Here is a 14,477-nt window from a genome sequence, read left to right on the forward strand (position 1 = left end):
AGAGAGAGAGAGAGAGAGAGAGAGTTAGCAAAGCCATTAAAGAAGAAATCCCTGCATCATGATCTGGCTCCTAGTCGGGTTTTGTTTTTTTTTTTCATCTGATATAACATTTACATGGGTAATATAAGTTATATTAGTAAATTGTCCACTTCCAACCCAGGTTACTATTGGTATTCCATGGTATAACAGTGCCTGTGGTGGGAATTGGAAGCTAGGAGCTTCATCCACAGAGAGTTCACTCTGCCTGGAACTCTCATACTCAATGGGAAACTCCAGCTGGGCTGTTTTAGCAGGGCTTCCCCATCCACTCCTGCTGGATGTTGGAGGTGTTCGAGTTGATGCTCTGGTATTAATCTGCTGCTTGCTATTTATTTGTTCTTGTACATTTGCTTGCTAAATACTTAATAAAGTCACTTGTTTAAAACCGAAAGGCTGGTTGTCATAGGTTGTCCTCCAGGCTTGTAACAGGAGTATCATGTTTAAAATTAAAATAGTCAAGAACAAAGTGTGGCTTAAAGAAATAAAAGTAGCAGATGGGAGATGCTGGAATCCTAACCTGCCAAGAAAAAAATATCCTCTGCATGGCTTGGGTCATCATAAACATCAACCAGGCTGATGGTCCCCAGCCCCCTGTGACTATGGCCATTTGTAGTCAATGAAGTATTTTATTTTATTTACTATTTGGAGTATTTTTTGTCTTATTTTTTGTTGTAGTTGGTTGCTGGTTGGTTGGTTTTTTATGTATATTTTGTATTGAATTTTTGTGCATTTCATATAAAACATCTTAATCATCTTTATACCTCCTCACCCATCCACACCCCGTTGTAGCATGCATTCTGTCATATATGGTAAGGCCTATCTAATCAAGTTAGTGTACCCAGGTGTCCCTAAGTGCAAATTCATTCACTGGGGTCTAGTCAGCCTATCTAGAGTCTCTCCCTTAAAGAAGATCAAAGAAGCTTTGTTTTGCAACAAACAGAGATTATTACAGAGTTCCATAACTGGTCACACAGAGAGAATAAGTGTCTGTGAGATGCCCAGCTCTAAGTGACACGTCTAAATTGGAACCTCTATGCCTAAGGCTCACAGAACATAGTGGAACAAGGGGTAGAGAGAACACTAAAAGCATCTCTCAACTCTCACCAGTGAAGCTCCCGCATGCAACAGAGGGCGATGAACACAAGTGGCCAAAGTGTAGAGAATAATAGTCTGCAGAGTGTGGGTCCCTGGACAGGGCTCCTATATTAAACTTCACCCACCCAGAGCTCAGGGACCATTGCAGAAAAGGGGGAAGAAAGATTGTAAGAGCCAGGGGAGTAGGTGCATGGCCATAAGGAAACAGTCTTACAGGAACAAGACCCATTCAAATTCAACCAGCTGGAAATCCAACATAGAACTGGGGAAATGGGAAGCAGACCCCAATCTTTCCTAAGAACTATTGGTATCTTATTATTGTTGGTTAATTTAAAAATTTTTTATTTTTCATTGAATTTTTGTGATTTTTATACCAAAGAGTTTGATGGTATTTAGAGCTCCTCTCCTATCTTCCCCCATTTAATTTAATGTGCATATATATACATATATATATGCATAGTACAACCTATAGATTCTCATTTGTGTCCCCAAATGTCCTTCAGTGTGGGTCGATCCACTGGGCCAACCAAGAGTCCTATCCCTGTAAGACACTATCTACCCTCCTCCCAGCAGTCATCAATTACCAAAAGTTCCTTAAATTGAGTTGGAAATTTTTTAAATATATTTTATTTATTATTTTTATTTTATGTGTATGAGTGTATTGCTTGCATGTATGTGAGTGTACACATGCAGGTCAGAAGAGGACATCAGATTCCCCTGGAACTGGAGTTAAGAACAGTTTGTAGCCGCCATGTGGGTGCTGGGAATCGAACCTGGGTCCTCTGCAAGAGCAATCAGTGCTCTTAACCACTGAGCCACCTCTCCAACCCTGAGAGGGAAATTCTTACACACTTACCTATGTTTATTTTGGGATTCTGATGGTTTGAGCTTCCATAGGACTCGTACATGTTGTCACCATTGCTGTGAGTTTATGTAACTGGCCAGCTTTACAGGGTCTCCCTGTAGCCTCAGCTGATCTGAAACTTGCTATGTAGACCAGGATGGCCTCAAATTTGAATAATTATTCAAATAATTCTATTTGCAGATAATAATTTGATCTTTCCTGTTATCTTGTTATCACAGCAGAATCTGGTTTGGGGAATAAATGGAAAGTCACATTACAGAAGAAATCAGATGCTAATAAAAGAGTATCTGAATTCTCTCCCAACAAAGATCATCCTCTCCTCATAGTATTGGCTTCTTTTCTTATTGCTATGACAATATACATGACAAAGGCAACAGCTAGGTGTCACCCTGTCTGCTTATGGGAAGGGGGGGCTCTAGACACTGGGTGATTATCCCTTATGCTGTCTTCTTGGCTGACCTAATAACCTTCCTTCCACTCAGGAACAGCAATGTCCCCATGGCTTCCTTCCACTCAGGAACAGGTATGTCTTCATGACTTCCCTGTAGGTGAGGAGCCCCCTGATGCCTCCACCATGTTGTTCTGAAGAGAACAAGGATCTCTCATTTTTGGCATCTTTATGAATAAGCACTCAGAATTTATAAACTAAAAAGGGCAAGGCTGAAATAATGGAGTGGACATCAGCAACAACACAGAATTAGATATTCGAGGTGAGTAGGAGAAATAGACCAAATGCTAGAAAACAAATGAAAGCTCTGACAAAATGCTCTAAAAACAAAATAAAGATATCCAAAGGCTACCTTAGAATAAACCCACAGACCATAAACCAATTCAAAGAGGATGCCTTGGCCCCAGAACACTTAGCAACATGCACCCAAGGAGACAGCATAGATGGTTGGGTGCAAAGTGTCTAGCTGGTCCCTGGCTCTAAGTCAAAAGACTTCTGTGGTCAAAGTAGATTGTCCTTGGGGCCCTGTGTTCAAGAGCCGAAATTAACAACACAAAGCACAGCAAGGAAAATTGTCCTTTGAGAAGCCCGAACCCACAATTTGTGTATGACTTAGTGCCTGCAAATCTCTGAGAAGCCGCACCCGTACTCCCTCATGTGTCTCTCTTCTGAGGATCTCTCTTTTTCTTAACCTTGGTGCCCAAGCCTATATTCAAATATCTTTATTAAGCCCCAGCTCTTGTAAAAATTGAAATAACAGCAAGGGGTTGGAGAGACAGCTCAACAGTTCAGAGCATTTGTAGCTCTTACAGAGGACCCAGATTCAATACCCAGCACTCACATGGTGGCTCACAATCAGTTGTAGGAGATCCAATGCCATCTTCTGGCCTCCTTGGGCACTGCATGTGCTTGGTTTACATGCATACATGTAGACAAAACTCATAAAATAAAAATAGTTTTAAAATAAGAAAAGAGACTCTGTAGACTGAGAGATTGCAGGAGTAAAAATTGGATGAGAATTTTATCTTGGAATTCATGACTCCAATATCACAAGGAAGTTTCTGTTGTTTAAACTACCTGTTTGCAGTAGTACCTTATTATATTTTATTATCATACCCCTACCAGACTACTACATTAATGAAATTAATGAAGAACTTGAAAATCCTAAGGCCAAGTGTAGGAGGTGAAGTGCCAGACCTAAGCACAGGCTGCCTTGAGAGCACAGCCCACGCTTCCACAAAAGAGCCAACTTATAATCTGCCCCCGGACCTAGAGACTGATGACGCGAGCAGCCTGGATGAGGGGATCTATCAGGGAGCAACAAAGCAGCTTATGGGACACTGGGGGCAGGGGGAGAGATATATAAGGCCTGCCCTTCCCAGCAATAAATGAGTCTGCAGCACCTCACCTAGAGCCTGATCCCACCTGACTCCTGGTGTCTGCGTGTTGACTCTGTGCCACTCACTCCCACCTCGGTCAGAACCCTCGTTCCCTGCAGTCCCTCGTGGGCTGGACCCATGAGGAAACCTGCAACAGCCAAGCATGGTGGAGAACACATACTATGTGACTAAACTGCCCATTTTTCACCCCAGCTCAGAACTGTTGGGGAAGCAATAGAAATTACAATATTAAGACACACATGAGCATCCCATGAAGCCCTGCCTGGACACTCCCTACTCACAATCCCCCACGTGCCTCGGTGAAGAGCGGCTTTTGTCCTTACTGTTTGTCATCCACTCTCACCTCATGGAAAGATTGAAGGTAACCAGGCAGACAGAACACAGTGTGTGTGTGTGTGTGTGTGTGTGTGTATGTGTGTGTGTAAGGATTTCATACATGAGTACTTTATTGACATCATTTCCACCCTACTCCCTCTCAAGTTTCCAACCTTTTCTTTATCATTTTTAAATACACATGTGATGGGAGCATAGGTCCACTAAATCTACTGAGTTCGTTTAGTGTGGCTCCTATGTACATGTGTTTGGGACAATTTGGGATTTCATAATCTATCAGGGAGCTTCTCCCTGGAGACAGTAGCCACTGATTGCCTGATATCTCTATCTAGATAAATGTGAGACCCTGAGAAATGTCTCCCATCCACACTGGCATGCCAACTAGTGTTGTCCTTATTAGGTCTTGTTTAGGCAACCTTACTGTGGACATTAAATGGGTGGAGCTGTCCTGTCTCCACTTCTAATGCCAGAAGACATTATCTAGCAGCAGGCTTCCTGGTCCTATAATTTGTCCACCTCCAGTCTCCTCATCTGCAAGGTTCCCTGAGCCTTAGGCGTAGGACTTGCTTTATAGATGTACCAGATGGGACTGGGCACCCCATGGTTACTTATTGCCTGCATTTTGACCAGTTGTGGAACTTTCTAATAGTCTCCTCCATGTGTTACAAAAAGAAGCTTCTTTGATGAGTGGTGAGAGTTAAACTGTATCTAAAGATTCAGAGTTAAGATCAGTTAACACACTATAGCCCAGCGTGGTCAGAACCTTGACCACACTGGCCATTTCCATACTCCAAGTGTGTTCAAGTGTACGTCTGAGCACAATGAGCACAATGTACATTTAAATTTATTTCAAACAGAGGCTTTCCTCTGTTTGAAACAGAATTATTGAAGAAATGTTTAAACAAAAAGACTAGAGAACTAGGAAGCTACAAACTATGAACACAACTTTTTTATTTATATTGTTGTTCTTTAATTGTATTTTTATTTTATATGTTTGATTATTTTGCCTCCATGTAAGTGCACTCATGTCACGCGACACCCACACAAGCCAGAAGAGGGCATCGGGTCCCTTAGAACTGGAGCTCTGGACAGTGTTAGCTGCTATGTGGATGTTGGGAACAGTAAGCGGGTACTTTGCAAAAGCATCCAGTTCTCTTAACTGCTGAGACATCTCTCCATCCCCAACAACAACAAAAAAATTAAACAGATACATTGATTTACAATTTGTTAAAATTTTTTTAAAAATTGTGATTTTGTAATTTAGTTTTTCTGTTTCTTAAAAGAAAGTGGAATAATAGTTTTGAAGTGAACAGATATTCATTCTTCTTTAAAAACAAACACGCCAAGGCTGGACTCAGCTCCACAGTAACCATCTTCCTTCAGCCTTCAGAGTGCTGGGATTGCATGTATGAGCCACTGTGGTGGTTTGACTGGAAATCCCCCCACGGACTTAGATATTTGAGCAGCTGCTCCCCAGTTGGTAGTGCTGTTTGGGGAAGGTTAGGAGATGTAGTTTTGCTGGAGGAAGTACGTCACTGAGAGCAGCTTTGGGACTTTGTAACTTCACCTCACATTCAGTTCACTGTCTCTGCTCCTTGTCTGCAGTTGAAGATGTGAGCTCTCAGCCTCTGGCTTCTGCCACTGAGCCTGCCTCTTGCTGCATACCTCCCCATCATGATGGAGAGCCATAAGCCAAATACACTCTTCCATTAAGTTGTTTTTGATCACGGTGTTTTATCAAAACAACAGAAATTAACTAATACCACCATCACGCCAGGTTCTGATAAGCATATTTAATTATCACTTATTTTAGTCACAGTGATAAGGATCTAAAAATTATTACATACTATATTGGAGTACAACTTACATACCAGGAATAATGCAACTTCCTAATAATAATTTCATTTTTACATGTTGCAATATAACATAAAGTAAACTTACTAGTATTATCATTATTAATTTTAATCTGAATATCACAGAATTTTGTTACTTGATAAGGACCAATATATGGCAATATAGAAATAATCCCTTAATGTGAAAAAGAAAACATACACATATACAGATATATATATATATATATATATATATACACATTATATGGCAAAACTGGAGTAGTCTTGATAGCAGTTATCCAAGGCCTAATATTAAGACTTGAAATTAAATCACTTTTCCACTGTTTCATGAGACACCAATACAGCATATATCTCTCAGTACAAACAGAACAAACACTGATCGAGACACTTCAGTGAGTGCTTTATATTTAGTACATTTCTTTGCTTTTTAAAAATGACATTATTCGTTTTGTGTTTGTGTATGTGTCTGTGCCTGTGCATGCCATAGCATGTGTGTGGAGGTCAGAGGAAAACACGCAGGACTCAGCTCTCTCCTACCACGTGGGTCTAGGAGATCAAACTAGGCTCCTCAGATTTGGCACCAAGGGCTTTTATCATTTAAGTCATCTTGTGGACCCTGAATTAATTTTATTACACTGACCAAAGGTTATAGGTGCAGTATTTACACCAAAAATGTAAGGAAATAAGCACAGTCATTTAAGTACGTTTCCAATGTTACTTTTGCTGATGTGTGGAGAGGCAGGATTTGAACTTAGAGACTTAGTCTGTGCTACTTGTGATATCGTCTCCTTAATTCCTTGATGAAGGATCATGGTTAACGTGATGTACTAGTCAAGGTTCATTCAATAACCAAAGACCCCTACATAAAATTTTAAAAAGTAATAGAAAGATTGTTGAAAAACAGTCCTTAATCTTTTGTCACTAGGAGAAAGAAAGGGCTACAGAGATGTGGCATAGTTGAGACAAGAAACACAGTGGCACATAACCTTCTCAGCGTGCAGAAAGCTCTGGGTTTCATCTATAAGACAAAGAAGGAAGAGGAGGAGAGGGAGGGGTGGGGGGGACAAGGAAGGAGGGGGGAAGGGATGAAGGAGGGGAAAAGGAAGAAGAAGAGGAGGAGGAGCAGGAGGAAGAGGAGGAAGGAGGAGGAGGGGAAGGAGGAAGAGGAGGAGGGGGAGGAGGAGGAGGAAGAGGAGGAGGCGGAGGGGGAGGAGGAGGAGGGGGAGGAGGTAGAGAAGAGGGAGGAGGTGAAAGAGGAGGAAGAAGATGTGGAGGAGAAAAAAGAAGTTTAGCAGTGGTATTACTTCACTTAACCAGGAATCAGTCATTTCCTTCAGTGTATGGGAAATGATAAATTACTATTCTCTCATAAACAAAGAAGGGATTGGGAATGATACAGTTCAAGGGAACGCATATATCCTAATTCCTATTCACAAGTGAAAGATGTGCAAATGGAAAACTAGAGACAGCAAAGAAAAAGTAAAGTGGCACCCACAAGCTCAGGTATATGAGACACACCAGGGACAGAGGCATGTCACATAAACGGGTGAGGATTTAAGAGTTTGGCCAACAAACTGTCATTGGCTGCACACATCCCCTAAGATTAAAATATGGAAAAACTCTCTTTGGAAAGGAACATGCAGAGAATCTGTAGATGAGAACCCCATTGTTGGAAACATCATAAAATGAGAGCGTGCCAGCTTTATAGTCTAGGAAAACTCCAATACGACTGGGACGATTGGTCAGAAAGAGGTTGAAGAGTCTGGAATCATAGGTGAATGGAGTCTCATCAAAAGCATTGTATGAGGACTCATTATTCAGTCCTATAATCCAGTAGCCACATTTGGGCTGATAATTTGTATACTGTTTAACATTAGAACTAAATTGGTGTAGGTTGGACCTTTCCCCCATTGAAACAAATACAGGTTTGATGCATCTCCCATCATTTAACCCTAGGAACCAGGCATATTTTCTAGATACATCTACCTCCCAGTAATGTTTCCCTGAAAGGATAGCTGGGTTGCCCAGGATGCCATCTTGACAGTCCTGATCCCAGAATGAAAAGTTTTTTCTCTTATGATATGTTAGTTGTCTGTGGTCTTCAGAAACTTCGATGTTTGGATTGTTGCTTTGAGTCAGGGTCACCTGAACTGAAGGAAGATTACACAGTTAAGTGTCATATGAAAGACAGGATACAGTCTTATTTGTGATGTTATGAGCAGAATCCTTAGAAAATTGTGAGATGTGCTAGGAACTCTGCTCAGAGGTCAAAGGAGAGGCGGAGCACTACAGAAACATACTGTAACAGGTGCCTTAAAACACAAGCCCTAGTAGAAAAAAAACAGTCAGAGAGACATTGAGAAGAGAGTAACCCACGATACAGTGATTTCTCCTTACCCCAGTAGCGCTGGACGTCTGTTAGTGCTGAAATGATGAAAATTCACAATATTAAATGCAAGTAAAAGAATCAGCACTTTAAAATCCAGTTCTCATTCAACTAGGGGAAAGATCAGGAACTGCGATAGGGAAGTAAACTCATGCATCATATAGTCATTTTCCATTAAGTATGGTCACACCACTGGCATATAATTATGTGCTCTCCATATTCCTCTGCACACCTAGAAACTACACTATTTCTAGTTTAGCCCCTGCAGCCCCTCCCCTAGAATCCCACAGCCAAACCATTTAACTAGCCCTCCTCACCTTGGAACGTCTGTAGCACCTTTGTCAGATCAGGAGCTTGGAATGCTCTTCTTTGTCCTCTGGGGATATGTTTTGGCTTCTTTAGTGTCAAAGTTTCATACCTAGGAATGAAAAAAATTAACCTTCATACCTCAGCCCTTATGACCTTTGACCACTACTGGCTTCCTGTCGTTTTGATGCATAGACACACTTGACCTCTCAGGAGGCTGACGAGGGAGACAGAAGGTAGACTACTAACCCTGGAGATATGAGAAATACACTCATGTCCTCCTTCCTGCTCTCTCTGTGATGAAGGGAAGACTTAACTTCTCAGAAGCACAGTTTCTCCCCTCTTAAAGTCCTACAATAGCCTCTGCCACTCTACCTCCTAGAACTAGTAAGAAATGATGAAACAATGAATTTTAAAACAACACAAAACTAGGGTACATGAAAGCAAAAAAAAATGTAATGTGTGGAAAAGTTATTTCCATGAATGTGGGCTCCCAAAAAAGTGTTCACAACTCTGGGTGCAGAATCTGCTCCTGGGTGCTCAAGGCGTCTCAAATGTGGGAACCCATTGAAAAAATCCAAGATCTCCAAGGCTTTGCCAATAGGGAGATTCTCAGCTAGCATCTGAGATTTCAGATTTCAAGCTTTCTTTGGAAAAGAAAAAAACATTTGGAAAAGAAAGAGAACTACCCAGTACTGCCGGGTCAACATATGTCATGAAAAAACCTGAAGTGGCCAGGTAGGAATGAAATTTTAGATACAAGGATGCCCTCTTTACAACCTCTTCTGAAGTATGTCACCAATATAGAGCAGTTGTTTGTACCTCAGCCAAAATATTGTGCCCAGAGATTCAAGTCTGTTTTCGAAAATCTAAGTACAACCACAAAGAAAGTGCTGATCTCTTCTATACTCAGGAGAAAAATGGATAGGAATCTTCACAATGGACAGTTCTATATACTTAGCACACATAGAAAATGTGTCCCACCCACAACAAACAAAGCAGCTGCTAAATCCAGAACCACAGTTAACTGTAGGCACACAGGGCAAATATAATGCTGGAACTGCAAGGGGTTTGACAGCACCTGGACCTGCTTAATGCTAATCTCACTACTGAGCCACATTATAATTCCCTACAACTGATTGCTACCATATAAACTAATCTATTCTTAATAGTTATCAAACACTGAAAGTCTGATTTTGAATAGATATTCAAGATCATCCTACATCTAAAATCCTCCATCTGAGAGTATTTATTCCATTAGAACACTAAATAATTCTCACTATACACAAGGACTGTGGTGATTTGAATGAAAATGTCCCCCATAGGCTCCAAGTATTGGGACATTTTGTCCCCAGTTGGTGGTGCTGTTTTGGGAGGTCTTAGAAGGTGTGGCTATCCTGGAGGAAGCACATCACTCGGGGTGGGCTTAGAGAGTTCTTAAGCCTTGCTGGATCTCCAGTCGCTCTCTTGCTTCCTGTGCCTGATTGAAGATGTAGAGCCTAGCTTCTGCTCCTCCTTCAGCTACCTCTGCCACCATGCCTCCCCTCCCTGCCATGATGGCCTCTTGCCCCTTTGGAACCATAAGCTCAAATAAACTCTTCCTTCTATAAATTGCTTTGGTCAGTGTGTTTCATCACAGCAACAGAAAAGTAACTAATACAAAGGCCATTCTTGAATGGCATCCCACACATACCTTTCTAGGAGGCAATTCACATCCTAGGGAGAAAGATAAAAACAGGAGTTAACACTTTCAAAGCTCTATCACAGTCTCAGGGGCCCCAGAGAATGCTGACAATAGAGGTGGCTCCAGCAGCAAAGCAAAAGAAGAAAGAGAAGCCAGTCACTGATGACGCTGTGAGAGGGGGTTTAAATATAATGCATGGCCCTTTGACAGATGTATAAACTGATGGACTTTTATTTGCCACATATTATGAGGCTTTGGAGAACAAAAGATGATAAATACTACTTCCCCCAAATCTCCCATGGCTTTTGCTAAGGGTACTATGAAATAAGTATCTTTTCTCATTCTACATGTTAGCTAAAACTGACCTCATCCATTCCCCTAAGTTCAATCCACATGTATACGAAACTGATTTTCAAATTTATTTGGAAATGAGGTAGTGTAAGGCCAAGGGAACTCTAGCATCATCGTCACCAGGAACTGCACAATGGCACAGAAGAGAAGGAAATGGTTTCCAGGTCTTGTGAATCCCAGGTGCTGGAACTTCCTTCAGACTCACCTGCAGCATCTCGATGGCTGATGCCTCCATCTGATGCTCCAGGTCTGAGATGAGATTTCTCACCAACTCCCTCTGTCGGACCAGGTTAGTTTCAGACTCTGCCAGGCTACTCAGAATGCGTTCCTCTTCTTGCTCCAGCTTTCTCTGCTCTTTCTTCTCCTCAGAGTCCAGGATGTCTCTCAGTCGTTTAAACTGTTCCTGAACATTTTGCACATCACTCTGTATTTGTTTCTTCAAGGATAAGAGAAGATACAGGTATTCAGTCTTAGAGATGGGGCTGGGAGTCTTAGGGAGTTCCCACAGGCAATGGAGATAGAAGGGGAATCAATTCTCAGGAAAGCATGTGCTTCCTGTTAGTTTGTTCATGACATTCCAAAACAAAGACCTGAAGTCAGCTTTCCCAAGGCCACCTGAGCCAAAACAGGATCCTTGAGTGTGCCTCAGTTTCACACAGCTGTCCATGGCACTAGTTCCTTTCTGTGCCATTTGTCAGTTCACTCCTGAATCCCCTGCCAGAAACTGAACCCGAGGACAGAATCATGACCCACTCCCAAGCATCTTCCCCCAGTACAGTCATAGTTTCAAAAAGCACCACAGGACTGAGACCCGGGACTCACAAGATTTCTCACCAGAGTCCCTCCCTGTGACCAGTTCCTCAAACTGCTGGGCTGGTTTGTGAGACTGAGAAGTCTCTAGCCCCCAAGAGAACAGATGGACAGGACTAGTCCAAGGCTCTTGACCTTATCAACTATCAGGGAATAAAGAAGGTGGGAGCTTCTTCCCCAGGTCCTGCCCAGAGATCTGTCTGACTCCCTTAGGAAGTGTCTGCCTTGCCTGCCACAAGGTTCTATGGTCTTGGAGGTCATATTCCCAGTTCTCAAATTCTTCCTCATCTGTCTTCAGCTTTTTCAGAGCTTTCTGGAGCTTCTCCTATGAGAAAGGAATTGCACCTTAGTCAAGCTGTGAGCTCTGCCAGGACTGTTATTTCTACAGCAAAGACAAAAATATTCTTCTGGAAAGACAGGAAGCCTAAGATTTTTACCATTAAAAATGTACATGATTTATGTATATAAACTGCATAAATCTTAAGTATATAGTTCGGTCAGTTCTTAACACATATGAACACCATATAGATCAAGACATAAAAGTTCCTTTAGATGACAGTCCCAACAAATTCAACTCTACTATGTTGAGTCCAGCATGAGAGAACAGACAATTTTGTTAGTTTTTCTGATCTTCTATAGAAACTAAGGAATACTTCAGGCCCAGTCCTTTGAGTCTGAATGCTATTGTTCAATATCATGCATGACATGGGGCAACACCACCATCTGTGACACCTGTACATTCTATTGCACTGCTATGCGATATTTACTAACTCCACTGTTAATGGTCACTTAAGTGGTTTTTAGTTTTTAAATATTATGAGTAAAATCGATAAAAACATTAAAAGGATTGGGCTCCAAAAAACAAGATTGGTCTCAGAAGACAAAAGCATTTGCAGAAACTGAGAATAGCAGCTAAAATCTATGAGTTGCTTTGCCTTAGGATGGTAAAACGATTGACTTAATCACATAAAGTGCCGATTTCCCATCAAGTACTATTTTCTACTCTGTTTTCCCTCAGCCTCTCTTGTCTTACCTTGTACTCCTGGACCACCTCTTCAATGAGAAAGGTTTGGTGACCACGGTGCTCCTGAGATCGCTCACAAAGCCAACAGATGACCTTCTTGTCCCTCTCACAGAACAGCTGGAGTTTCTCTCCATGGCGGGCACAGTGGTGTACCTCCTGCTCCTTCTCTGGACTCAAGTCGGCCCCCTTGAGTCTCTCCACTATGTTGGCCACATGCCGATTAGGCCGCAGATTCCCAAACTGGTAACTGACTCGGCACACAGGGCAGCTGCCCTCCCCCTCTTGGTCTTTGGTGGACTCATAGTTCAATGTGATACAAGCATGGCAGAAGGTGTGGCCACAGTCTGCGCTCACAGGTTCCTTCAGGAGCTCCAGGCAGATGGGGCAGGTCACCTCCTCCTGGATGTTCTTCAGGACTGCTGAAGCCATAGAGGCAGTGTGCTGCTCCTGCCTGTCCTGACTACAGTGTTGTCCTGCTCAGATGCCTGCACTATTGGGAAGGTGAAAAGGGCAAAGTAAGAGAAGCAGGGAGAATAAACAGTGATGATGCAGAAATCAAGGATGGGCCAAGAGCAGAGCAGTGAAAGGCAAAGAAGAAAAGGGAGAGAAACACGGAAAGGTTAGTGACACGGCAAAGAGCTTTTCACAACAATCTCAAGTACCTCCCTCTCCGTTCATACCATAGGGCTAATTTGAGATACATAATTGTTATTTCTCCTTTTAATGAACAAAAGGCAAAATGAAAAGTTTTATACAAGATTCTTATGTAATCTACAATCTATCTTTGACCTTCCTTCCCCAGGCAAGAAAAATATCTTCAGTGTTAAAAGCATAAGGCAATTCCCAGGTGCCACAGTAGTTCACTTCCACATCAGTGACTCCACAGACACTGTGAGCACACATGTCCTGGAGCACAGCACTGCTGAGGCTGTCGGTAGGCCAATCCAGGCATCACCCTAAGAAAGACTTCTACTGGGGAAAAGGACAATATCAAATCCCCCCAATCCCTGCCGTGGAAGATGCTCACCAGCTGTACTGCTACTGCTGCTGCCACACAACGCTGTAGTTCCGGCCACTGAGACACCTTCAGGCTTTGCCAACACTGATCCCAGCTCACAAAGCTGTGTGAAGGTTACACCACTGTGCCTACTAGACCACAACCACTGCACCTGACCAAGTGCCACCCTTCCATCCAATGTGAAAGTCTTTCCTCATAGATGGGATAACTCCAAAGATAGACATTAACATAGGGACACAAACACCACAGAAAAGCAAGAAACATGATCCTATCGAGGGACTACCAAAATTCTCTAGTACCTGACTCCGAAGAAATACAATCTACAAAATGTCTGAAAAGGAATTAAAATTAACAATGAAAAAAAAGGAAAACTCATACAAACCATAAAAACATCATACCAAAGACACAGGGCACAGGAGTGAACAAGGACTACGGATTTATGAGACAGCTTTCAGAAAACCATTGTGTATATTACGGGTGTTTTGGAAAGTGATGAGACAGAGAAAGATTATCAATGAAGAACTCTGAACTTGAACTATGCTGCCTTACACAGCACAACCCCTCCAACTGTAGCAGAATCCTCATCTTTTCAAACACACAGGGAACATTTTTCTGGAAAGGTCACCTATTAGGTCACAAAAAAGGTTCTAATAAATTTAAGAATACCAGCCAGGCATGGTGGTATTTAATCCTTTAATCCCAGCGTTCTGGAGACAGAGACAGGTAGATCTTTGTAAGTTCCAGGGCAGCCTGATATATAGCAAGGTCCAGGCCAGTTGGGGCTACATAATAAGACCCTGTCGAAGAGGAAGAAGAAGAAGAAGAAGAAGAAGAAGAAGGAGGAGGAGGAGGAGGAGGAGGAGGA

At 42.3% G+C, this 14,477-nt stretch overlaps 1 protein-coding gene across 1 annotated transcript in view; it reads right to left on the bottom strand.

The window, feature by feature from the left end:
• Positions 1 to 7,225: 7,225 nt before the first annotated feature.
• LOC103732120 overlaps positions 7,226 to 14,477 on the bottom strand; it is a 37,232-nt gene continuing 29,980 nt past the window's right edge. Inside the window, 7 exon segments of the mRNA XM_029562278.1 lie at positions 7,226 to 8,183; positions 8,431 to 8,457; positions 8,737 to 8,837; positions 10,419 to 10,441; positions 10,966 to 11,196; positions 11,800 to 11,895; positions 12,604 to 13,072. Of these exon segments, the coding sequence (XP_029418138.1) occupies positions 7,588 to 8,183; positions 8,431 to 8,457; positions 8,737 to 8,837; positions 10,419 to 10,441; positions 10,966 to 11,196; positions 11,800 to 11,895; positions 12,604 to 13,072 (1,543 nt within the window). The 3' untranslated portion in view covers positions 7,226 to 7,587.

The sequence above is a fragment of the Nannospalax galili genome, unplaced genomic scaffold (genome assembly GCF_000622305.1).
Source record: "Nannospalax galili isolate Female #2095 unplaced genomic scaffold, S.galili_v1.0 scaffold635, whole genome shotgun sequence".
Classification (NCBI taxonomy): Eukaryota; Metazoa; Chordata; class Mammalia; order Rodentia; family Spalacidae; genus Nannospalax; species Nannospalax galili.